Source organism: Onychomys torridus, chromosome 2 (genome assembly GCF_903995425.1).
Source record: "Onychomys torridus chromosome 2, mOncTor1.1, whole genome shotgun sequence".
Classification (NCBI taxonomy): domain Eukaryota; kingdom Metazoa; phylum Chordata; class Mammalia; order Rodentia; family Cricetidae; genus Onychomys; species Onychomys torridus.
Genome location: NC_050444.1, coordinates 125515921 through 125542928, shown reverse-complemented (window position 1 = coordinate 125542928; position 27008 = coordinate 125515921). Strand labels below are relative to the sequence as shown.

Here is a 27008-nt window from a genome sequence, read left to right as displayed (position 1 = left end):
CCCACAAGAGGGCCAAAGTACACAACTGTAACATATATGCAGAGTGTTAGGTCAGTCCCATGCAGGCTCCCTGGTGTAACTTTAAATATTTATCTTATTTTTAATTATGTGTAGTGTGTGTGTGTGTGTGTGTGTGTGTGTGTGTGTGTGTTCATGAGTCCCGATACCTGGAGGGCAAAAGCATCATCAGATCCCCTGGTTGTGAGCCCCCCATTTGACTGCTGGAAACTAAACTTGGGTTCTCTGGAAGAGCAGTGAGCACAGATCTGTAACTCGGTCATATGGGGTGTTCCTAGGACCCAGCTGAAGACCTGGCAGATGGAGGGGACGCTGAGAGGTGCTTCACTAGTGTTTTCTCTTTCTGGTTCTGGAGGTCCAGGCCTGCTCCACTGAGAAGCAGGAGCTGCGGTCATGAGAGAGGTCAGAGGACCTCCCACCATTGAAGCCTGGAGATGGATCCATCCCACCTGCCCTACCTTTTTTTTTTTTTTTTTTTTTTTTTTTTTTTTTTAATTCATCTACTCATCAACAGGCATAAGCTGCTTCTATTTTCAGGCTACTGTAAGTAATACTGCTTTGAAAAATGGGTGTACAAATATCCACTCAAGACTCTATTTCTCTATTTTTAAATCTTTTTGTTATATTCCCCTAAGGAGATTTGCTGGTTCATGTGGTAATTCTACAATTCATATTTTTGGGGAAATGATTTTTCAGAGCATAAAGATATAGAAATTGATTCACTAAGCCTTTCCATGCCCATGTATCCTTCATAAAGTCCTATTATGCCCCAGATTGAAACCAACTGTTTCAAAGTCACTTCAGAATGTAGAGGTAACACGGTGGGGGAGCAGGAGTCTGCATCAGATCCTGGTGGTTAGAAGCCAGTGTTTGTGTCTAGGACCTAAGGACTGATCATTCCATCCCCTGACATTCCCTTTTGTGTAAACAAGACTGGTTGATGTTTAAAGAGAATGGATAAAAGGAACCTACCTGCTAGGCATGGTAGAGCACCCCTTTAATCACAGTATTTGGGCAGAAGTGGATTTCTATGAGTTTCAAACTAGCCAGGATGATAATGGTGAAACCCCGTCTTAAAAAGTTTAAAAAAAAAAAAATAGGGCTGGAGAGGTGGCTTGGTGGTTAAGAGCACTTGCTGCTCTGGGCAGTGGTGGTGCACGCCTTTAATCCCAGCACTTGGAGGCAGAGACAGGCGGATCTCTGAGTTTGAGGCCAGCCTGGGCACTTGCTGCTCTTCCAGAGGACCAGTGTTCAGTTCCCAGCACCCATGTCATGAGGCTCACAACTGCCTGTGACTCTAGCTTCTGGAATTCTGATGCTCCCTTCTGCCTTCATAAGCACCTGCACACACATACACAAAACCCACAAGTATTCGGTAGACTAAAGGCCACAATAGTACCTTCCTCAGGGCTGTCAGGAGCAATTAGTAAGCAATTAGGAGATGCCTGACAGCCCGAAGCCCTCAACATTTTTAAGGGAGTAACGTAATCTTGAAGGTAGTAGGAAAGGTTTTTAGTAGGGGAATGACATGGATTAGTGTTCTGAAAAGATTACTCTGGAGAAGGCAAGGAAGATGGGCTACAGGAAAGAGTATCACAGACAAATAGGCAAGTTACAGGGCTGTCACCATAAGCCCAGGAAAGAAAGAGAAAAGGCCTGCACTATTTCAGACAGGCAGAGGGAATTCAGGCTTTAAAAGTACAGAGGTGGCTCCCATCTATATTCCAAGAGCTCAGGAGGCTGATATGGGGGAATCACATGAGCCCAAGAGTTTGAGAACACCTGAGCAACATAAGACCCTACCATAGGGGTTGGGGATTTAGCTCAGTGGTAGAGCATTTGCCTAGCAAGCACAAGGCCCTGGGTTTGATCCTCTGCTCCACATACGGGAAAAAAAAAGACCCTACCATAACAATAACAAAAGAAATGCCCTGGTGTTCACCTGGATGTAGGTGGAGGAACAGGGGTCCTAGGACTCTTAGTGAAGCCAGTTTTCTTCCTCATCCTCCACTGTAGCTAGCTAGCCCTTCTTCCCTTTCTAATAATGAAAGGCCACCACAGCATCTTTCTGTTTAAAGTTTTATTAAAGCTTAATGAAATAATATCTTTTGTTTTTGTTTTAACCCCAGTACAAAAATACAGTTGATGAATTGACAAAATGGCTCCTTATAGTGCTTGAAGGCTTGAGTGTCTCTAACAGCAACAGGAAAAGCATGCTTCGGGCTGGCGCTGAGTCCCAGCACACGGCCATTCTTGACACACATTCATGCGAACAGGGAGGCCTGAGCAGAGAAGGACGAGCACAGGAATTCAGGAAGAAGCCCAGGATTATCACCAAGAGAAAAGGAGAATGTCTTCTTAAAAAACACTATAGAAAAGATACTTCCCATCTCCATTCACGTCAGCATGAATACAGTAGGAGGAAGTGGGTAAAGACTCAAATACTGACATGGAGTAAATCTCCAAGTGGCTCAAGTTTTGTATCAGAGTTTCATCCTTTACATTCAAAGGAATGGATATTTTAGGAGAGAGGGAGCAGAAGACAGTTGGCCATGCTGTTGGATGCACAGACCAGCTTCGTCAGCCTCTTCCACAGTGAGAACTCCTTCCGGTGTAGGGAGAAGCTCGGTTTCCTGGTATTTGACTGTTCTGGGTGATTCCTCCGGATTCCCTCCCTGTTGCTTTTCTTCCAGAACACTCCTTCATGTCACAGCTCGTCTTGAAGGTGTTTCTCTCTGAAGGCATCACCCGTCAGCCTCTCCTGAGCTTCCTTCATCCCCTGAACAACTGGAATAGAGGTAAGGGGTAGGGTAAGCATGGGCCATCTTTAGCAGCTGGTATCTGACAACAAGCATTAGACTTTACATGTTTTAGAAGAGATATAAGAAGAGGCCCAAACTCAAGATGTACTTCTGGATTTCAACCTTATGGTGTCATGGATTTCTTTCCCCTCCCAGTCTATAAAGCGAGAGAATGCCATTTCATTAGACTGTTAGGAAAATTAAGCAGAGCATGGATAATACAAGTATTTTATAAACTATTAAGACCTATAGAAATCCTAATTGTTACTTTGGTTCTTGTTGACGCCTATCATGACTGCACATGCTCAGCTGATACTCGGGGGTAAGAGGGAACACCTTCCTGCTGCCCCCTTGGGCCTTTGCTGCATTTATCTCATTCCCTGTAGAGATGGGTGTGAGTAAACACACATATATGTGCGCACACCAGAGGAAATGACCTTTCCTGAAGGGCTTGTCATTTCTACTATTAATCAATAGAATAGAGAAAGTCAAGTTTTCAGCGGGGAAAAAGAGAGGCTTGAGGAAAGACCGAGGCAGTCGAATGTTTTCTGCATCTCAGGAATCCCTCCTATGTACTCGTTTGCACGTCCAGGAGGGCAGCGGGGGCCGTGCAGGCCTATGAGTCGTGGCTCTACAACGGCAAGGTAGGAGCTGGGCTGCGCGGTCTGTCTTGGGAATCTTGCAAACCCATATATGCTCATAAAGGCAGCTAATATAGTTAGTTTTTTCCTTTATGTTTTCCTTGCGCTCTTGGTAAAGCCAGGTTTGAATGTTTCCAGTCTCATGCCAACTAAGCTGTGAGAACTCTGGGAAAAGCCTGTGCTTCCCTTTGGACTGTGGAAGTGTGTGGACGACAAGAGCGACTGGAGAGTCTTAGGGCCGAAAGCCCCACTGCCCTCCTCTGTGTGGGAAGTCTGCATCTGACGCCATTTCCAGGTACTCGCATTGGTTAAGGTGGGTGCATCCTCCTTACCCGGAGGACAGACACTTAACACCTCTCTATCTCTTCCCCTTTCCCATCTAGGAATGCGAGTTCCACAGACAACTACAAAGTGACCAGTGACTGGGCAGTCTAACAATAAGTGACATGTGGCACCTTAGCAAGCAACTACCTGGCCATCCTTTAAAGGCTGGGGGTGGGGGGACGCAGTGACTCCGACCCCTGCCTCTAGAATGACCGTGCTTCAGACCCAAGAGACCAAAAAGTGAGGCAGACACTTCAGCCTTCCTTCACCCTCTGTGCCATGCCATCATCGCCTCTGTCTGCAATGTGCTTTCCCTTTTCCGCTGACTACAACTCACTCTTCGGATTCAAGCTACATGTTTCTAGCAAGTCTTACCCCCCCCCCACGCTCATTTTCATAGTTTGAATAGGGACACATTACTATTTTGTATTAAATTTGTTATTTATTTTGAGCGTGTGTGTGCAATAGCACTAATATACAACAGCACCTGTGTAGAGGTCAGAGGACAACTAGCAGGAGCCAGTTCTCTCTCTCCTTCTACCGGTTCTGGGACATGAACTTAGGTCTTCCCATTTAGCAGCAGGTGCCCTTACCCACTGAGCCATCTTGCCAGGGCCAGAGCCAAATTCTTATATTGCTTGTCCATTTCGTTGACTATCTAGGAAACTGCTTTGCCTTGCTCAGCACACAGTTCACATTCCTCTCCTCTGGATTCTTCTAAGAACAGTGCAGGTGAAATGGAAAACAAATCAAATCCAACTCTGACTTATTAACGGAGGCCAGAAGCCAGCAACCACCTCCAAAAGCTCTAATCCTTCCGCTTTTTTTTTTTTAATGAAGAAATTTTTTGTTCATTTTACATACCAACCACTTCCGCTTTTAACCAGTCATTAGCTTTCCACTGGCTCAGTTTTATCTTCCAACTGTATCTGATATAGAATCTAGCCCAAACCTAGTCATATGGGAGTTGTTCTGCCAACAGGCTCACAGAGATAGGTTCCTGTCACAGACCTTGCCTGGGATCAACCACTCTGCCTCCTTTCTCTCAGGACTGTACCTTGCTCAGCACTGACGTAGAAATATTTGTAGCTGGGGTTTCCACTCTCATTGATGATCTCAGGCCGCACCTTGCCACTGGGATCTATTGAAGACAAACGGTGTGAGGATCGCAGTAACTACAACAGAAAGGTACTTCGAGCACCATTTGGTAGACTGGCCCTCAGGAGATGAGACGCTTCTCTGCAGCTCATCATGTTACCACACTGGGATTTCATGTAAAAAAAGTCCGTATTTCCTTGAGCATAGCTCATCATTTCCGCCTGTACCTTGGCAAATGCTATTCCCTTTCTGCTTGATAATGACAGAATGAAACATTTTCTTATTTGTATCATCCATTAAATCTGGCAAAAATTTTTCTGTATATTAATTTTTGGGTTTTTTGTTTGTTTGTTTTTGTTTTTTGTTTGTTTTTTTGAGAAAAGGGTTTCATGTATTCTAGGATGGCCTCAAACTTTTTTTTTTTTTTTTTGAGAGAGAGGGTTTCTCGGTGTATTGCCCTAGCTCTCCTAGAACTCAGACCAGGCTGGCCTCAAACTCCCAGAGATCACCCTGCTTCTGCCTCCCAGTGCTGGGATTAAAGGCATGCACCTGGCTCAAACTTCCAACCGAGGCTGGGCTTGAACTCCTGCCTCCCAGAGCTGGGATCACAGATGTATGCCACCACTGTTGAAAGACAAAGCTAAGAGTGGTGGTGCACACCTTTCCTAGCACTTGGGAGATGGAAGCAGGTGGATCTCTCTATATATAGAGTTCAAGGCCAGACTGGTCTACAAAGCACATTCCAGGACAGTGAAGGCTGTTACACAGAGAAACTCTGTCTTTTTTGTTTTTTTCCCAGAGTTGAAGACCAAACCCAAGGCCTTGCACTTGCTAGGCAAGTGCTCTGAAACTCTGTCTTAAAAAAAAAACAAACAAAACAAACCAGAAATGTTGAAAGACACGTGCCTGGTTATGCTATTCCATTGGTTTAGCTGCATACAGACCCAAGGGTGGGAACTACTTATCTATCCCTAGCAGTGTCTAACGCCATGTTTGACACCTGGGTGATGTCCAAATGACTGTGAGGGACTCAACGGAAGGTCACACTCTTTATGCTTCCCTGTAACAGCAGTTATTTAATGGGAAAGCTTGCTCATTCTCATGTTCTTCTCACCATCACTACCTCAAATCTCTCTGTAGCCTAGGCCAGCCGCAAACACTTGACCCTCCAATGCTAGAATTATAGGCATGCAGCACCTTGCCCCAGGTCCCTCATTCTTGACTGCTTGGTTTTTGGACACTTCAGTCTGTCACCAGTATAATTCCAATGCTTATCATTCATTTTTCTCTACCAACATCTTATCCTGGGTCACCCAACAGGCTCTTTTGCCTTACCCAAGAAAAGGATGCGTGGAATATAACCCCCATCAGGGCTGAAATCTTCATCCTTGGGTTCCTCTTCATCCTGTTAAGATTAAATATAAACCTTAGATAAGAACATGTTCCTCCTCTTCTCAAAGCCTTTCAGAGGATTCCAGGCTTGCTCAGGCCAGGAGGCTCTACATGACCTGCTCATGTCCCCCTAGCACGTCTTAAACTTCATGCTCTACTTTGTTCAGGCATCATTAGCCACATTAACCTGCTTATTGTTAACTGTCATTCAACAAATCAGACACATTCATAACTTGGGCCTCTGGACTTGCTCTGCCTGGACACACTTCCCCACCACCCACTGGGTTCACTCCCTTTTCTGCTTCTGATTTTTGATCAAATACAATTTTCTTTCCTAACTGCCTATTTTAAATTGTTAGTAATCTTATCTCCTTCACTGGTAACTTTCAGCCATAGCATTAACTACCATCTGATGTATTTCATTTTATTGGTTTTCCCAAGTTAGAATGTTACTTCAATGAGGGAATTTTGTTCACTGTAGCACTCCCAATCCTGTGTCACCGACTTGCACACAGTATTTCCTGAATGAGTAAGACTGACATTGTCACTACATTTTCTGAACTCGAGAATATTCACTGGAGACATCTTGTTCTCTTTGAATGAGAAATCCCAGTGTACCCCAGAAAGTGATGAGATAGTGTTCATGGGAAATAAACAGTAATTTTATAGCTTGTGGCAAGGTTCCCATTTACAGGGATTAAATCAGGCCATTTATGGGGGCTGGAGAGAGTACTGGCCGCTCTTCCAGAGGACCCAGCACCCACATGGCAGCTCACACCTGTCTTAACTCCAGTTCCAAGGCTTCTGACACCCTCACACAGACACACATGTAGGCAAAACACCAATGAACATAAAACAAAAATAAAGTATATATTTAAAAAATAGGGTCATTTATTTAAACTGCTTTAATTAGCACTGGGCTATACATGCTCGACGCTTTAATATTGACTGTTTACACATTCCAAAGATTTTTTTTTTTTTTTAGATTTATTCATTTATGTATATGACTGCTCTACTTGGGTGTAGTGCCTGCATGAGAGAAGAGAGCCTCAGAGAGAAGAGGGCACCAGATCTCATTACAGATGTTTGTGAGGCACCATGTGGTTGCTGGGAATTGAACTCAGGACCTCTGGAAGAGCAGCCAGAGCTCTTAACCTCTGAGCCATCTCTCCAGCCCGCATTCCTCAGATTCTTGGACCCATGTTTAAGCAAACTATCCCTTTAAAGAAACTTATGTCGGGTTGGGGATTTAGCTCAGTGGTAGAGCACTTGCTATGCAAGGCCCTGGGTTCGATCCTCAGCTCAAAAGAAAAAGAAAAAAAAAGAAAAGAAAAAGAAACTTATGTCTAGAAGCATCATTGTAAAGTACTACATGGTACCACACTTGAAGAATATGGCCTGGGAGGGAGCACACCTTGGTCACAGTATTTTCTCACTTATTAGGTTCTTAGGATTTTGATAAAATCACACACTTGATTTTAGACCTGTCTATGAAATGGGAATAATACCAATGACCTAAAAAATCCCTTCTAAGACTTGATATTCTAAGATTCAGAATCCCAAGACCTGAATTCTGTATGAAGTCCATAAGAAATGCTCCATAAGGAAACAGGAAGGTTGCACATAAAAGGCTAACAGAACCAAGCATCTAGTAGGAGCTCAACTGAATCACAATTTGCAGGATGTTGTAGCTTCTATAAATGGCTGTCTATAGAACAGCTCTATGAAAATGTAAAATCTATCATAATCAGAAGCTAAGGATGAAAAGTCTCCAAATTTTACTTCTTTTTGAGCTGAGGATCGAACCCAGGGCCTTGCACTTGCTAGGCAGGCATTCTACCACTGAGCTAAATCCCCAACCCCAAGTCTCCAAATTTTAGGCACTTAGTCAAATTCACCATTTCTACTTCCTCTCCAAATGCTGGATGGCTTCTAATACAGCTCTCGTGTAAACCTTAGTATTACAGGTCAAGAAAAAAACAACATATACAAGCAGCCAGTTCTGCCCAGAAAATCACAGAGGTTGGTGTGTGTGGGGGGAACTCTTGAAGTCTTACCTCCAGATTTACCATAACAAAATTATGGGACAGTTCTGAAATTTCTGTAGATTCTGCAAATTTGGGTTTTAAAGCTAGGGAGAAAAAAAGAAAACATTTTGCAATGACAGAAATATTATCGTACCTAAACACTAGTGAGTATTGTTTACTCATTCTCATTGATGGGTCGGGTATTTGCTAAACTAACTCATATAACTGAAACTTTTATGTCTAAAAACTAGAATTGGCCGGGTGGTGGTGGTGCACGCTTTTAATACCAGCACTCGGGAGGCAGAGGCAGGCGGATCTCTGTGAGTTCGAGGCCAGTCTGGCCTCCAAAGCAAGTTCCAGGAAAGGCACAAAGCTACACAGAGAAACTCTGTCTCGAAAAAACAAACAAACAAAAAACTAGAATTGAGGGCTGGGAAGATGGTCTAGTCTGTAAAGTGCTGCATGCAAGCCTGAGGGCCTAAGTTCAATCCCCAGTGCTCACCAAAAAAGCAGGGCATGGTAGCGCGCACTTGTAATTGCAGTATCCAGGAGGATCCCTGAGACTGACTGGCTTGCTAGCCAGCCTTACCTAATCTGGTAGCTCCAGATTCCAGTGAGACCTTGCCTCAAAAAACTAAGTGGGGACCAGCAATATGGCTCAGCAGGTAAAAGCAATTGCTGTGCAAGCCTGGAAACCTGAATTTGATCCCCAGAATCTATGAAAAGGTAGGAAAAAACCGACACACAAAGTTGTCCTCTGGTATTTACCCACACATCATCTGAGTACATACACAATATTAATACCACATGCACACAAATATACAGTTACAACAGAAAACCCCAGAATGTGCAATGATACACAGTTGTAGACTCAGCTATTGGGGAAACAGAGGCAGAAAGATAATTTGAACTACTTGAGTTTAAGATCATGCAATATAGCAAGACCTGTCCCAATTTAAAAAAAAAAAAAAAGCCAGGCATGGTGTAGCACACTTTTACTCCTAGAGTCCTGGACAGGCGCATCTCTCCGAGCTCCAGGCTAGCGCTGACTACAAAGCGGGTTCCAGGCCAGCCAGGACCACACAGTGAGACCTGTCTCAAACAACAGTAACAAGTAATAAGGACAAGAATGTTTTAAAAAATACAATCATAAGAACTGGGCACCTAGATTCTTAGCCTGCTTCTAACACTTGCATTGTGATGTGACCGCAACCGGGATCTTCATTTATGAAATAAGGACAATGGGGAGCTGGGTGTGGTAGCATAAGTCTTTAGTCAAGGACACAACAGGAGGATCTTTGTCAGGTTGAAGCCAGCCTGGTCTATGTAGTGAGTTCTGGCACAGCCAGTGCTACATAGTGAGACCCTGCCCCCCAAAAACCAAAAAGATTATTTATGGGTAGAAGAGATGGCTCAGTGGGTAAGGATGTCCACTGCCACTCCTAATGACCGGAGTTCAATTCCTGTAACCCACATGTCAAGAGTGGACTCCCACAAATTGTCCTCTGACTTCCACAGTGTAAATGTGTGTGTATATAAAATGTGTGTGTGTATGTGTGTGTGTATGTGCCATATAGCACACATGGAGGTCAGAAGACAACTATGTGGAGGAGGTTCTCTTCCTCCTTTATATGTGTTCCAGGAATCAAACTCATGATGCCAGACTTGTGTAGCAAGTTTCTCTACTCAATAAGCCATCTCATTGGCCCTATGCAGTTTGCTTTTTATAATCAGGAGGCCCAACACCGCCTCTGGGGTTTGTTTTGGTTTTGTTGTTTGTTTGTTTTTTTAAATAATGGAGTCTCTTGGGCTGGGGGGTATAGCTCAGTTAGAAAGTGCTTGTTCAGCATGCACAGTACCCTGGCTTCGATCCCCAGTACCCAGGGATAGTGGCACACACTTGTAATTCCAGGACTCGGGGGAGACAGGAAGATCTAATGTTTGAGGTCATCTTTCACTACACAGTGAGTTCAGTTAGCCTGGGCTACATGAGACCCTGTCTCAAAACAAAACAACACAAAACACACACACAATAAATATAAATAAAATGCTGGGCTAGAGCAATGGGTCAGTGGTTAAAAACATTTACTGCTCTCGCAGAGGACCCGAGTTTGATTCCCAGGATCCACAGGGTGGTTTACAATCCTCTGTAACTTTAGTTCTAGGGGATCTACCTTCTTCTGCCCTCTGAAGGCATCAAGCCTAAGTGTGGTACACATATATACATGCAGGCAAAAAAAAAAAAAAAAAAAAAAAAAAAAAACACTCATTAATAAAATAAAATATAAACAAATGTGTACTAAAGAAAAACTAAAATTTAAAAAGTTAAGAAAGAAAAATCAAGGTCTCTCGATGGAACTCATGCTGTACCTGAACTTCTGATCCTCCTGCCTCGGGCTCCCCAGTGCTGGGATTACAGGCATGCACTACAGAACTTTTACACTCCTCTTAACCCCTGATCTTATTTTTGAGACAAGGACTCACTCTGTTGTCCAGGGTGGCCTCGAACTAGCACCAATGCTTGTTTCAGCTTCCTGAGTGCCCAGCTGTACTTCTTTTCAACTAGGACTTTACTAGTTGTATCAGTGAAAGATAAAGCCTGACTGGTAACATGGCAGGCAGAAAGAATACATGCCACCGTCAAATATCCTCTGGTTCTGACTGATTCTCTCCTTCCCGAAACCATTTATGTCCCTCTGTACAGAATTCCAGATTCTGCTTAGATGCACTGTCCATGACATTAAAATATTTAACTCCATACACCACATAATTGTATCTTAATCATCCTATCCCCCCTAAAGCCTCCTGCAAAAATAACTGCAAATTTCATGAAGGGAGAGAATGTGTCGAATTTATTTGGTATTGTTCAAGGAAATCAGCAGTGCTCTGCCAGCAAGCCTGATGTAAGAGTCAAACACTTGTACTTACCTTTGCAAGCTCCACACCAAGACTTATGGATGATCACCATCAGGGGCAAGCCACTTAAAAACAAAGAAATTATATTCTAGTAAAATCCTTCAAAAGTATGCTAACAAAACAACCAGTTCACTGAGGCAGAGTACTGCATATAAATGCTCCTGCTGTATGGCTTCAGTTGAGAAACTGTAAAACAATCAAACTATTTCACTAATAGATTATTACCAGAAAAACTATTGTAAATTCTGTTCCCATTAATTCTTCAAAGTAGGGAAAAAATGTGGAATAGAAGGAAAACATCAAATTATATTATTTTAGATGTTATTGTATCTCTAAGTGATTATCACACAACTGAAAATGTAAATAAAAGCCTTCCATTAGCATGCTAAGTAAAAAATTAGGATATAAATTATCAACAGGGCCAGTAGGTAAAACACTTGCTGTGTGGGTTGGGGATTTAGCTCAGTGGTAGAGCACTTGCCTAGGAAGCACAAGGCCCTGGGTTCGATCCTCAGCTCAGCTCAAAAAACAAAAAAAAACACTTGCTGTGTAAGGATGACAGCTCGAGCTAAGGGGTCCAGCACCTCTTCCATCATCCTCTCCATGACACTTAGAATGTCTCAGACATGGTACTGTCAGCATCTTTACATCTGCTATGTCCACCACATACATTATTATTGCTATCAAACACACATCGTTCACTCTACACCAGTGCTAGTCTTCGTGATTAGCTCATTTAGTAAGTGTTAGGTGAACTATTTAGCTACCTCACCTTAGACTTACTAAGAATCTGAATGGACTTGGGCCTTTGATATTTGCAAAGGCTTATAAACCACACGAAAAGACAAGTGTAAGGAGGAGGCAGGTGACCATAACTAAAATGCATTAAACTACATAGCTCCACAAATATCACTAGGGTAGAAACTTTTTAAAAACTTGTAATTATGGGCCAGGCATCGTGACACATGGCTTTAATGTCAGCAGTCTAGAGGCTGATCTCTGAATCTGAAATTAGCTTGGTCTAAATAGAGTTGCAGGCAGGCCAAGGCTACATAGTGAGACCCCTGCACTTCAATGAATAATTACATTTACTTGAGTGTGAAAAATAATTATACGTATTTATTATTGGTTTTCAATACAGGGTTTCTCTGTATAGCTCTGGCTGTACTGGAACTCAGAGATTTGCCTGCCTCTCTCTCCTTGAGTGCTGGGATTAAACACATCTGCCACCACCGCCTGGGATAATATTTATTTGAGTGTATATGCATCCATGCATGCTCCTGGGAGACCTAGCAAGGAAGGGAGAGAGCATGTACACTGGAGATCAGTGGTGTTCTTTCACGGTGTAAGTCCTGGGTATTGAACGTGGACTGTTAAACTTGGAGGCGAACACTCTTGCATGACCTGCCATCTCATCTGTCCTTGTACTTTTGATTCAGTCTCTACATAACCTACACAGGGCTAAAACCCATGGCAATCCTCCTGCCTCAGCCTCCTGAGTGCTAGGATTACAAGCATATGCCAACACACTCATCTAGGGTGGATACTATTAATGGTCTCATAGAAAGGAGAAAATTAATCTGTGATGTTGCTCAATGGTAGACAGAGCAGTTGCCTAGCATGTACAAGGTTCTGGGTTCAATCCCCAGTCTCATCCAGAAAGAACAAGACCCTCAAGAGATTAACTAACAGACCACATACAATTTAAGTTCTGCCATTTATAAGCTAACAAAAAGACTGATTCCAAAACCAGTGTTCCAAAACCATCTAGATTTGCTGACCATTTTTCTACAGCGGCATTTCAAATACTAACTTTTCTACAGTCTTCCAAAAGCACCTTCTCCCAGCAGCTAGTTAATCCTCCACAGGTTCTGTGATGGCTACCCTTCATCCTATTGAGCATGTGTGCATTCCACACAAACAATTTCTCAAGGCAAAAGACAAGTCTGAAAAAATCATATAGATAACGGGGATCCAGTACTTACCATTTGTTACCAACAAAATTAAGATGACAATGTTGTTTGCCTTGAAATACACGATGAAGCACAATCGTTATGGGAGGTACCACAACGTATAGGCCAAACAACTGAGCCTCTCATATAAAAATACTATCAGCTAAAGACATGCCATGACACATGTATATATAAAGTACTAGGTTGCAGGGATTACATTAAATTAAGAGTCCAACAGACAATTTTAAAAGATTTTATTGGAGGAAATACCTAATGGTTGTCTTACACAAATATAAGTTTCCCAGAACAAAAGATGCACCTGTGTTCGAAGCTCCAGGATAGATAGCAAGAAGTACTGTACTCAAAAATACTTGTCGTATGAAAGAAGGGCCATACAAAACTGTATCATCTTCGTTTTCTACTCACAGTTGATTTAAAACAATTCTCTTCCATCCCGATGCAGTTAGTATCCCCAAACAGAGCCCAACCAAAGAAAAACTCTGCCCACCTGAGATTTCTGGAGCACCTATGCCTGAGCTTATGCTATACACTCAGATGTGACATGCACAGAGGCAGTCAAGAAAACGAGTGAGTCAAACTTAACAGTCTGTAGACCATTCTTCCTAGACAAAGTACAGTGGAATAAAGACAGGAGCCATCGCCGCCTCCCACCACCGCTATTAGTCCAAACTTTGGCTCAGATACTGAAGAAACATGTTGGCCAGTTGAGGCAGGTTCTCGTTGTTGGGATGCATTTTTGTATAGGTAATAAACTGGCGACGGAGGCGACTCAGTTCCGCCAGGGTCAAGGGCCGGGTAAACTGGAGGTGCTGTGTGGTGCCAGGAAGTGTTAACACGTCTCCGGGTACAGCGCTCTTCTGTGCTTCCATCAGAGCAGTCAACACCTGGCTCGTAGTCTGATCCAACTGGTACAGAAAGTTGCCAGAGGCTAGGGGCTGGGACTGCGTAGACTGATGGGGTGGGGGGGCCCGGTTCTCAAACAGGGCAGCCCGGATCTCAGGCAGCGGCAAGGGCTCTTCTAAACCCACCACGGTGAACAAAGGTCGATCCCAGCGGTTCCGAGAGTCGGGAGACTCAAAGCGCTGCGCTAAGGACTCCACAAGTTCGGGAGGAAAGGCACTGGACGCAGGCTCTGCAGACTGCTCCGACTCCGGAGTGACTGCGGCCGGAAGGTTTGATGGCGGGATGTCCTCTGGATCCACTTCCCTGGGGACAGCGGGCAGGACTTCCCCATTTGCTACCGGGCTGGCGGCGCGCTGTTCCCCGGCAGCGCCGGGCACCGGAGGTTTCTCACCCTCCTCGGCGCGCGACCTCCAGCTCACACTGACAGCCGGACCGCGTTCATCCGCGAGGTCAGCCCCCTGAGGTCTACGGCTCGGCCAGAACGGGCGTATGCAGTAAACTAAGCAGAGCGGCGTGCGCGCGGCCCGCGCGAGGCAGTACAGCTCGTAGCGGAAGCCCTTGATGTAGTTGATGGAGTCCAGGATGACCACGTCCTGCCGGCTCAGGCGCCGCTCCACCGCGGCCCGCAGCGCGGCGCGCAGCGTCTTCTCACGGGCAGAGTCGCCGTACACCGTCGCGTTCTGACTGCCCAGCACCGAAGCATCGTCCACCACGTACACCGTGTGGCCCTCGCTGACCAGTGCCCGGCGTAGCTCTTCCGTACGCTGGCTCTTGCCGGTCGACGGCAGCCCGCAAAACACCACGAGCGGCATATTCTCCAGGGCCACCCATGTGCGGACCTTGCGTCAACTTCCGGTATGGACCGGAAGTGAAACCCGGACGTCCTGTTTTTCTCCGTGGGCACAAGTTTTTGTTTCTATGGAAACGGGTACGCTAAACCGACTAGTTCAAGGACAGAAATTCTCAGAAAGGAGACGCGGAGACTAGAATGGCATCAGTTATTTACACCAAATGTTATAGGCCTAGGAGAATGATTGCCCTGCCGTCAAAGAAAATGCCTATTTATTAATTAGGATTTAATGGGCAGTCTACAAAATTACTAGCACCAGATTTAGCGTACGGAAAGCAATTTACAAATGATGCTTCTCTATTCAGGACTTCTCTTACACCTTGTAGCTCTTAGTAAATGTTTGCTCATAACACTCATAACAACTACTTCAATCGTCCACATCTGTACATAAGTGTGAAGAACAAAAGTGGAGAGCTTCCCAGAAAACTCACTGAAGACCTGATTGATATTTTAATTTGTTTCTATTTGTTTGGGAGAGGGGTGCTGGTCTAGGGCCTGATGCAGGCACTCTTACCATTGAGCTACATCCTCAGGTCAAAATATTTAATTTTTAACTTGAAAGACTAATGGGAATTTTTATCTTGGATAGGGTTGTCAAATACAATGTAGATTTTCCAAATAAATCTGAATTTAAGATTTTTTAAAAGTGCATTAAGCTTCATGGACATATTCTATTTTCCTTTGTGTAAAATTTAAATTTAGCTGAGCACCTTTTATTTCTATTATTAAATTTGGCAATTCTACTGCAGAAAATGAGACACCAGTGTCATGAGACTGTAGGATCTGTTCTGGTCAGCAAGTAGTAGTTTGGTAGGTGCAGAAGTGTAAGTGTGAGCATGTCTGTGCCAGGAGTGTGGTATCATACAGGGTACATATGTTGGGGTACAGAAGTCTCCTAGACAGTACAATAATAGAGAACTGAAAAAGTCCTGACTCTGCTACTTAATAGCAGTTTAAATACTGCAAGGTAATTTCACTTTTCTGTATTTCGGTTTCTTTTCTATAAAACGTAAGTTATTTCATAGCTATACCAATCTCAGAGGTCGTGAAGACTAATAAACCAATCTGTGTAAAATGGGCAGTTCCTGACCTCTGTCTCCTCCCCCAGCCCTTAAGCTCTGGGTTGTTGTACGTAAGCCTGAAATATGACAGTATTGTAGCTTTAGGCTGGTAGACAGCATAACTTTCGGGTTTAGAGCACAGGCTCTTTAGTTAAAGAACCTAAAGAGGTGTTGGAAGCTCAGCTCTGCTATTTAACACCCAGTACCCAGTAAGTGCTGAGTTTTTGTTATCGGTAACAAAACTTTAGTTCTTGTGGGGCCCTGACATGGCCCTTCACCTGAAAACAATGCTAAGTTAGTGATTCTACTAAGTAATAGAAAGTTTTGTTACTATAAATGGCATGACACCATGCTTTATACCTTGCAGCTGCTTCTTTCTTCCCATCTTCTAAGGTCCTCCAGTGGATATGATCTCCAAAACCTAGAAGGAAAGAGCCTTATAAACATCCAATGAACAAAGATCACAGACACAGAAGGAAGTGAGACATGTTTATAATAGATCCACAAACAGGAAACAAAACAAAGCAACAACAACAAAACAAAACAACAACAACAACAACAAAAAAAACAAACCCAAAGCTAAGAGCCTGGCATTCAACACCCAGCTCACTTTTTTCTGGGCATATTGTCACATTCCCCACGCCTGTTTTCATGCCTCTCAGTGGAGATAATACCATCTAATTAATAATTGCTAGGAGATTAAATAATGATGTGAAGTACTACAAACTATGCCAACAATACCATAAGAGCAAATGAGAATGCCCTGCACTGTAACCAGAAAGCATTCCCCTGAAGTGGAACACGGTGCAGCTTTGGCGTCACAAAGACAGGGATCTGTACCTCCACTTCACATGAAGTATGTGGGGTTTGGAATGAAGCCATGTAAGTCCCAATGTCACCATCTATAAAATCAAGATGCTATTTTCTACCTCTGAATATTGGTACAAGGAACTAAAAAATGAGGTCAGCTGCATTAATTGTCATTATTCCCACAATTCAGCCAGAATGGTTTTTTTTTTCCTTTTTAAAACTACATTTGTTTACTTTTTTTTGTGGGCATGCATATGACACAGCCTCCATGTGGAAGTCAGAGGACAACCATCAAAAGTTGGCCCTCTCTTTCCACCATGTGGGTCCCAGGGACTGAGCTCAGGTTGGCAACATTTGGCGCCTTTACCCACTGACGCACCTCCCTGGCCCCCAAGATCTTTTTCAATGACATCATTAGTAAGAACAATTTCAGAGGGTATCTAATGTTCCGAGTAAAAGGTCAACTCTCAAAGGACTGCTTACGAAGGCTTCAACAAGAAAATAAGACTTGGCTAGGCAACAGTGGCCCATGCCTTTAATCCAAGCACTTGGGAGGCAGAGCAGGTGGATCTATAAGAGTTTGAGGCCAGCCTGGTCTACAGAGAGAGTTCCAGGACAGCCAGGGCTACACAGAGAAACCCTGTGTTGAAAAACCCAAACAAAACAAAACAAAAAAACCCTGGCTGTGTGTAGTGGTGCACACCCTTAGTCCCAGCACTCGGGGAGAAGAGCAGGCAGGTGGATCTCTGAGTTCCAAGGCCAGCCTGGTTTACATACAGTTCCAGGACAGCTAAAGCTACATGAAAGACTTTGTCTTAAGAGCAAAAAACAAGTAAAAGCACTCCACCCACTTTGTAACCTCACTCTACAGTTTTCTCAAAACTCAAGACATGGAAGTACTTATTTCTGCCTCTTTTACATGCAGCACTGTGTGTGGTCTCTCCCCTCCAGGAGGTTCAAAATCGTCTACCTCTGCCTTTCTTCCCCACCCTTGGCTCCAACTCAACACTGAGGTTTAAGCCCAGGGGCATTCCTTTTGATAGGACCTACTCACATTCCACCCAACTCTTGTCCCACTCCATTTCCCAGGCAGAATCTTTAAACATTTGTGTGTCCGTTTCCCTTATTCCAAGGGGAATTCCCTAAATGCTGGGACCAAACTTCTTGTATCTTTTCCTCTTTCTCTAGCACTTAGCAGTACACACGACTGACTGTTGCAAGTACTCCATAAAAGAGTTCTTGAAAAATCCTATGTTATATCCAGAAAACACTAGTGCTCATAATGTTAGACACTATTTACTTAAATAGATTTATTCTTTCAAAATTTCATTTATATACTATCCTTTTTTATCCTTCCCTCTCACTAAAGCCCTTCTTCCTGCTAAGTTCCCCTCGTGTGTGTGTGTGTGTGTGTGTGTGTGTGTGTGTGTGTGTGTGTCCATTTAATTAGGATTGCATGCATGAGCCTGTGTGGGGGAGGTCACCTACCAGAGCAAGGGCAACTTACTAATGGCTGCACGTGGAGAAATGACTCCTCCAGCAACCATTAGGTTACAGACCCACGGAAGGGCTCTAGCAAGCCCATGGCAAACATGGCTCAGACAGGGTTCATCATTTACCTTTTGTGAAGGGGCCCCCAAATAGCTTGACCACACAGCAGCCATGACAGGCTTAGGGGCCTAGACACAGCTCCTGTGACAGGCTTACTGGCAGGCAACACCCAGATCCAGGAAAAGCCTTAAGCTGGTACCACCCAGGGATGAGGAAGTACCCGACATCCCAAACATTCCAACCATTAGATAAGGTGGCCAGATGCCCTAGAGTCTAGCACACACCCATTTCTGTTTTACAGAATGTTTTATCCCAACCTCTGCTATGATAAAAACTCTGCCCCACCTGAGCTCAGGGCTCTATGCTCTCACCGCTGTATTGGACAGACAGAGGGACCAAGCTCTGGAACTTGAAATAAAGGCTCTTTGCTTTTACATGCAGGATTTGGTCTCCGTGGTGGTCTTTTGAGGGTCCCCATGATCTGGGCTAACACCTTTCTCCCCCTTGCCAAACCATAGATTACATTCCTGAAGCCACCAAGGTCTATTCCCTTATTTGGCCATTTCCTCCTCCTGAGGCTGACCACCAAGGTCCAGCTCTCAAAGTACTGAAGTCCAGCAATCAAAACCCCCTTCTGGCTCCATCAGTCAGAGAATTATTAAATTCTGAACTGTCATTACCTATGTGCCACATCTGTCTCCTCTATCCAGAGGCAGTCCTTTGTTCCTCCAGGGCAAAAATCTCCCTACCCCATCCCCACCCTTGCCCCCTTTCTCTTCTCCTTTGTCCTCTATCTCTGTCTTTGTCTCTTACTCCTTGCCCTTTGTCCCTCTGGGGCAAATCTCCTTTGTGGGTGTGTCCTGTGTCTCCTGTAGTCCTTACACCTATAGCTCCTCCCAGGGGAGTGGGGCTTGTGAGACGGGTGTACAGGCGGCCACAGCTGCTGTGAGTTCGTGGTGCCACAGCCATGTCCTGTCCGGAGAACAGCATTTCACAGCGTTCCTTCCCATCCTCTGGCTTTTACTCTTTCGGCCCCTCTTCTGTGATGCTCCCTGTATCTGCTACTATTAACCACCTCATATGTGCACAGCACAATATACAAGCCAACTCATGTTACCTTGACAATCATTCACTATTTCCCCTCTCTATATCTCAGTTTTCTCCAGATTCAGATAGGTATAATCATTGTCTCTCATAAGGTTATTTCTGAATAGCAAACAAAATTATAAAAATGTTAAGACAGAGTCTGAACATCAGTATGGAGTAGCTTTTGCTTTTCTTTACAGCTGAGACTCCCAAAAGCCAGTAAATTATACTAGGTTATCTCACTGCTGAACAACCAACCTGAGATTTAACATCCAGCCTTGTGCCTTTTTAGTGACTACATTTGTCTTTCAGAAATTTATTTCTCCCAAATGAATTACAATCTAATTGTCATCAGTGGTCTACCACAGGGAAACAAAAGCTCACTCCTGTTAACACACTAACCATCCAAACTAACCATCATCATTTTTCCATCTCAGCAGCATGGCCAAGGTGGAGGGGGAGTGTCACTTGCCTAAAGGCCCCAAGTTTGATGCTGAAGAGTGAATCACTGAGAGTGAATTTGGGAAGATGCCCAGAACTGGAAGGTGCTGAAGGTGTTCATCATCACTCTACTCACAAGCCTCAAACCTGGACAATTGGATCCTGCTTTGGCAACATGCCTGACTGAAGAGCCTGCCCACAAAACAATGACATCCTAGATAAAACAGACTTTCAGGGCGGACTCAGCTGCAACAATGGAAATCCCTCCGCAAACACAGAGTAAGCCAAAGTCAGAAGAACAAGCAAAGGTGAGGCCACCCACCCCAAAAGCAAACATCTATTATGATATGGCAAACTGGAGTTGAGCCTGAGTGAGACTCTCCTATTAAACCACAAAAGAAACTAGAGGTATTCCAGGTCTGAAACCCAGTTCATCACCACCCACCCCCAGCCTCAGTAAATATCAAACTTTTCTGGGAGGAAACATTCCCCACATTAGGACTCTAAGGTAGTTAATGATGAACAACCATTGTGAGTTCACCACCATAGATCCACAAATTGGATGTGTGTGTGTGTGTGTGTGTGTGTGTGTGTGTGTGTGTGTGTGAAAGCAAATCATCAGAATCAACACAGGCCATGAGGACTTTAGGTACTAGGTTTATCAACCACAGGATTAAAAACAAAACAGAACAAAAACTACATATGAAGTGTTTAGAGAAATAACTCATGGACTCCTAAAATAAACTGTCAAATCTAAACCAGGAAAAGGTGGCATATATTTGCAATCCCAGCATTCAAGAGGTGGAGACAAGAGGATCGTAAGTTTAAGGTTGTTCTCAGAGTCATACTAAGTGTTTATGAGTTTTGAGGCCAGCCTGGGATTCATTCAATTCGGTTTCAAAATCAAACAACAACAATAACAACAAACCAAGCAAAAAAAAAAAGCAGGGGCTGAGGAGCAGACAGTAAAGTTTGAGCCCCAGAACCCATTTCATGTGGGCTTGTGATACCAGCAAGCTATTTTGTAATTCTATAGTGCACTGTTGGATCAAGGTTGTTATAGCCTGAACTGTGCATAATAATGTCTCTCACTAGCTATGCTGAAGTTCTAATCCTTAGTACTTTATAATATGACACTGTTTGAAGACATGGTCTTTAAAGAGGTAATGAAGTTGGTCCTACATCTTGAAAGAAGAGATTAAATACACAGAGAGGGAAAACCACGTTAATAGAGAAAGAAAAGAGAGCCAGAACAAGCAGAAACCGACGCTGCCAACATCTTGATTTGCTTTCAAGCCTTTAGAATCATAGACACATGAATCTCTGTTGTTTAAACCATCCAATTTAGTGCTCAGTCTGTAAAGCGCTTGCTACACAAGGAGGAAGACCCACTTCAATCCTGACTCCATGTAAAAAGCTGGGCCTGATGGTCTGCATATGTAATTCCAGTGCTGGGGATGAAAAGACTCCAGGATCCCTGGAGTTCACTAGCCAGCCAGCCAGCCCTGGTCCCAAAGAGTGATTCTGTCTCAAAAACAAAACAACAACAAAAAAGTCAGGCAGTGGTGGCGCACACCTGTAATCCCAGCACTTGGGAGACAGAGGCAGGTGGAGCTCTGTGAGTTCGAGGCCAGCCTGGTCGATAGAGCTAGTCCAGGACAGGCTCCAAAGCTACAGAGAAACCCTGTCTGGAAAAACCAAAAAAAAAAAAAACCAAAAAACAAAACAACAACAACAACAAAAAAAAACTATAGTACTCATAGCAGCCCAGGCAAACTAATAGTGCCACTCCATTGTCAAAATGCACAAAATTCACACTAATAGTTCAATGTAATATAAATGGGAGATCTTCATTAGTAAATGTATCAGTGCTAATATAGGAAGTGGGAAAGAGGAAGGGCCTATATTTAAACTCTGTATTTTCTGCTATATCTTTCCTTTTTCCTTTTTTTTTCCCCCCCTTTTTTTTTTGTGGTTTTTCGAGACAGGGTTTCTCTCTGTAGCTTTGGAGGCTTCCTGGAACTCACTTTGTAGACCAGGCTGGCCTTGAACTCAGAGATCCACCTGCCTCTGCCTCTCGAGTGCTGGGATTACAGGTGTGCACCACGACCGCCCAGCTTCTTTCTCCTCCTTTTTAATGTGTGTGCAAGTATGTGTGCGTATGTGCAGTGGGAGTGCATGCAGTGGCACATGTGTAGAGGTCAGAGGAAAACTTTATGGAGTGAATTCTCTACTTTCACTTTGGAGTTGGTTCTGGGAATCAAACATAAGTCGTCACACTTGTGCAGCAAGTGCTTCTGTGGAACTCTCTCAGGCCCCTCTTTTGTTTGCTCAGTTTTTAAAAACTTCAATGGATAGGTTAAAATAGCAACCTAGAGACAGGCGGGGAGGTAACCAGCTCTCCTGAATGCAGCACAGACGCAAGGAGATGGAAAAAGCAAGAGCTTACGATAACAAAAACAATATTGATAATGTATTTTTTAAGCATAGCGGTTCTTAAAATGTGTTTACGGGTATTAATTTATCTTTCCTCAGAATAACCTTGTGAAGTGCTAACTCCTTCCTTTCTTCTCACAGATAAGGAAACCGAGGTTAAAGAGCTTGCCCAGGGCTCCATGCCTGTGAGAGGCAGCACTGGAACTGGAGTGTAGGTGGTTGCATCTCTAGTTAGAGCCATTCACTACACTTCCCGGCTCACTCACTAAGGTTAAAGAATAAATGAAGAAATGCACCTTGGGAACACCGACTTCAGCTATGGACACCCGTGGGGGTTTTTGCTTGTCTTTGTTTTCCCCTCAAAAAAGAACTTAGACAGGCACAGTCTGAAGCACCCATACTCCTGGCCATGGCGGCACCTCTGTAGACACTCCAGTTTCCTGAGGTGTCACCTGCAAGACAGTTTCTGCCAGTCATTTGCAAGGAAGCCAAAGGCTCCTGTGTCAACAGCTCTCCCCCCCCCCCAAGATGACGTTTAAACCAGGAAAAGCCATTGCCAAACACAGTATTTATGTCAGTGTCCAAGCTCTTGGTCCTAAAGATTGTTTTAAAGACAAGAGAAAAGCACCAACCCACGCTCCAGCTGCTGAAACCCAGAGAAGGAAAGGTCAAATGTCAGAGCGGCAGCCAGGCCCGAGATAGGGACATTGCACCTGAAAGGTAGGGTGACAGTGTGACCACGTGATGTCTGCAGTCAGAAAGCTGAGCTGGAATCCGAGTTCAGCCTTCTATCATTTGCACAATGCTAAATACAGCTAACAAAGACATGTCTCATGGAGTGGCTGTGGCTGTGAACAGGGCATGGAGTGGTACTGTGCCCACTTTTAATTCCAGAGACTGAAGTCATCTCTTTCTATTACAGGCAGGATAAGCACATGAATGGCTAATTTCTTCACTTGCACTGGAGACCAGAGTAGTGTACTGGTTAAGGACACGGGCTCTGGGATTCATTTTCCTGCTGTCCACTTACTAGTTAACTCCTAATGCCTCATTTTAGATTCTTCATCTGTGAAATGGGGATGACAAGGGAAATATTACCCATCTCATAGAGTTACAATGAGATTAAATTAGTCACTGTATGAAAAAATGCACAGATCAGTGCCTGGAAGCTAGCATACAAAAAGTAAATGTTAGTCACTCTGCTTCTCTTCATGGGTGATGTGTTTTAGATTTCTAGTCTATAGAGAACAGTGAGTGTTTTCTGACACAGAGATGTTAGAGCTGCAAGGCCCTCAGGACACATTTCTAATCCAACCCTCTCGAAGACCAGAACTGGCTGAACAGCCTGACTAAGATTACAATCTAGGCCTAACAATTCCAGTAGAGTGCACACTCGCAAACTGCTGGGTTTGCGCTTCCCAATGAAAACTGCAGGGGGAGAGTAGGAAGGGTCGCTCAGTCCTTCCTCTGCAAACTGCCATGGTATCTTCTAGAAAGGGCTGGAGCTATTTAAACACCCTGGAAGAAGGAATATTCATCAAAAATCTTGGGAACTCCTGCCCTGGGTAGCACTTTTTTCTCTTTTGAGGTGAGGTTGAGTATGACATAATCTTATGTCCACAGAATCTATATGTAAGCAATACATAAATCAGTCTGTTTTACAATAGGATTATCAGTACTTGAGACATTGTGACCTATCAGGATGAACTGTGCAGTTTATCACTCCTTCGTAGGTGGAAATCCACACATCACTTTAGAAAAGCTTTTTCTCACCTTCCTTACTCAAGTGAATGGCAGCTCCCTTGCTTCCTCAGCTTTTTACTTCCTACCCCTCCACAGCACTATATGATACAAGCTGAAAGTCTCTATCAATCTGCCATGAACCTATCCTTTTCTCACTCTCTTTTTGACTTGAATATACATCCAATAAAAGCAAGAACTTTGTTCTCTTTAATGCCATGTCTCTAGCACCCAAGCCGATGACCAAATATGATTGGTGATCAAAAATCAATGCCAACATAGGTGACTGTGTTCAGGTCCACTAAATTTCCACTCCGTCCCATTGCCCAGCAAGGAATGCAAAAATAAGGAACATTAAAAACAAACAACAGCGGGCGCCTTTAATCCCAGCACTTGGGAGGCAGAGGCAGGTAGGTGAATCTCGGAGTTCGAGTCCAGCCTGGTCTACAGAGCGAGTTCCAGAACAGCCAGGGCTACACAGAGAAACCCTGTCTCAAAAAATGGAAACAAAAAACAAAAAACAAAACAAACCAACAACAAACAGGGGCTGGAGAGATGGCTCAATGGTTAAGAGAACTTGCTGCTCTTCCAGAGTTTAGTTCCCAGCTCCCATGTCAGGCAGCTCACAAGTGCCTGTACCTCCAGCTAATGGAGAACAGTTCCTGGGGAACTGACACCCTCTTCTGACTTACTTGCGTCACATATTTGCACACACACACACACACACACACACACACACACACAAATTAATCCTTTAAAATTAAAAACAGCATGATTAGGCCTGGAGATGGCTCGAAATAACTGTGAAGACAAGAGAGCCTGAGTTCTAAGGCCAGGCGGTGGTGGTGCACGCCTGTAATCCCAGCACTCCAGCACTCGGGAGGCAGAGGCAGATGGATCTCTGTGAGTTCGAGGCCAGCCTGGTCTACAAAGCGATTTCCAGGAAAGGCGCAAAGCTACACAGAGAAACCCTGTCTCAAAAAAAAAAAAAAAAAAAAAAAAAAAAAAAAAAAAAAAAAAAAAAAGTAGGTAATAACAAGGAGTAAGATGTTCACACTTCCTAATCTTCATTCATAATCACTGATCCCTCCATCTGAAAAATCAGTTTCTTCCAACACACTAGCTGAGCTACACTCAGCTACCAAAGACAACTGTTAGTGACCTAGCAGAAGACCTAGTTTTCATTTGCCTCTTTCTTCTGCATCTCCTGGGTAATCAGGAGCGGGGTCTTGGAAATGGTGAGGAATCTTCAGACCCAAGAGGCTATCTCTGAAACACAGGTCACCAGCGACCCTGTTTCTTCAGGCGGAAAGGTGATGGTTCCTTAAGGCTTCCCAAACACTCAACACTACAATGTTAGACTCTTAAAACATCCTAATTCAAGAGCCATACCTTCCCAAACCCAGGAATTAAGAGCGCCCTCAAGTACAACTTCCCTCTCGACCTGGTACTCCCTACCCCGAGAAATCCCCCGGAGCAGTTGAGGAAGATAAAAAGGAATCTGGTGTGGCCTAAGATACAGCGAGAGAAGAAAAGTGTGAGGACAAGAAGGGGACCCGGGGTCGGTAATGATGACGGTAAGAACGGGGTCTGACCCTTTCCAAGCCCAGTGCGTCCGTCTGAAGAAGTGATGAGGACCAGGAAACTGAAGCACAGCAAACAGGTGGCCCCGAAACGAAGCGACATCTCCACGATGGTAGTTGCACAGGGGCACCGGACTGAAGGAACACAGGATTCCTAGCAGAGGGTCCGCTCCGCTCTCCAATCGCCGCTCAGCCCAACCCCTCTGGTTCCCAGATTTCTTTCCTTTTTTTTTTTTTTATTCTTCCCCTCCACCCCCAAACACTGAAGGAAGTGATGTTAGACGGATGTGGGCGGTGCCTCCGGGGTCCGCTTTGGAATGGAATAAGCTTAAAGGTGCAGATCACGTAGAAGGATAGGGGAGTACATCTCGAGTTTGCTTTCCCTAAATCCTGTTTGTCCAAGTCTAGGAACACAGCCGGATAAGGTGGGCCGAGACAGTGGGGCCTGCGGAGAGGTTCGGGAAAACCGTTGTCAATTGCGTCTGAGCTCCAGCCTAGCCCCTCCCTCCCAGGGACCACTGCACTAAATATTCAAAATGCAAATTATTATCTGTGAAATCTGCGTCTCACGACAGAGGACATGTCACCTATTGGCTTGGAATTTCCCGTTCCCCTGTACAAAGTAAAAAGACTAGACTACTGCACTTCATTGTTAGACTTCTGCTCGGGATTCCGAAGAGATCCAGTAAGCCCGTTTTGCTGTGCACGCGTCTGTGTCCTGCAGGCATGCACTTTGGAGAAGCTCTGGACTTTTCCTTCCCGGTGCATCCGCACGTCTTTCAATCCGGCATGATGCAATCAACTGACGCAAGCTTTAAAAAAAAAAAGAAAGAAAGAAACCAAACCATGCTTGGGACTTGTTATTGCACAACTGAGGAGGTGGACCGAGGGAACCGGGACATAGGTTTTACACTTAAAAGTGTAAAGCTTTTTTTTCCAACCTCGCTTGGGGCTTCTGATTGCACAACTGACGAGGTGGACCGAGGGGACCCGGACATAAGTCACTACACTCAAAGTGTAAAGCTTTTTTTTCCGTTAAATCTGTTGGTTTGTCTTGGGTCAAGTATGTCTTTGCCTTCTATTACCTAACCAGTCAACATTTCTCGACTTTCCCTCCCGGTATTCGTAGAGTCTATCAGAGCTTAATGCTCAGTGAACGACACCCAAACTAAGTACACACTCGACCTAAATCCCAGGCCGCCCTTCCGTTAGGTCCAAGACACAAGGTAAGCGCAGACACAGCAATGGGACGCTGAAGGGGGACCGCCACCCCCAGGCCGCCCCCGCCGCCAATCAGAATATTGGGGTTCGCGAGGCAGGCTGGGCTTTGTAGTTGGGAGGCGCGCGGCTGCCGTGC

The 27008-nt window shown here is 44.4% G+C and overlaps 2 protein-coding genes and 1 non-coding gene across 3 annotated transcripts; 1 reads left to right on the top strand and 2 right to left on the bottom strand.

The window, feature by feature from the left end:
* Positions 1-2083: 2083 nt before the first annotated feature.
* On the bottom strand, positions 2084-25920 carry Txndc12 (thioredoxin domain containing 12). The gene is made up of 7 exons (XM_036177809.1): positions 25664-25920; positions 16365-16425; positions 11230-11282; positions 8332-8405; positions 6218-6287; positions 4842-4925; positions 2084-2805 (listed from the first exon to the last, which is right to left on the bottom strand). The coding sequence occupies exons 1-7, from the start codon at positions 25752-25754 to the stop codon at positions 2726-2728; spliced, it is 513 nt and encodes a 170-aa protein (XP_036033702.1). The 5' UTR covers positions 25755-25920; the 3' UTR covers positions 2084-2725.
* Positions 11664-11741, top strand: Trnap-agg. The gene has a single exon. It is a non-coding gene; the product is annotated as a tRNA-Pro (tRNA).
* On the bottom strand, positions 12414-15599 carry Kti12 (KTI12 chromatin associated homolog). Its single transcript, XM_036177808.1, has one exon. It carries the CDS (start codon positions 14903-14905, stop codon positions 13850-13852), a length of 1056 nt encoding a protein of 351 aa, XP_036033701.1. The 5' UTR covers positions 14906-15599; the 3' UTR covers positions 12414-13849.
* Positions 25921-27008: the final 1088 nt, after the last annotated feature.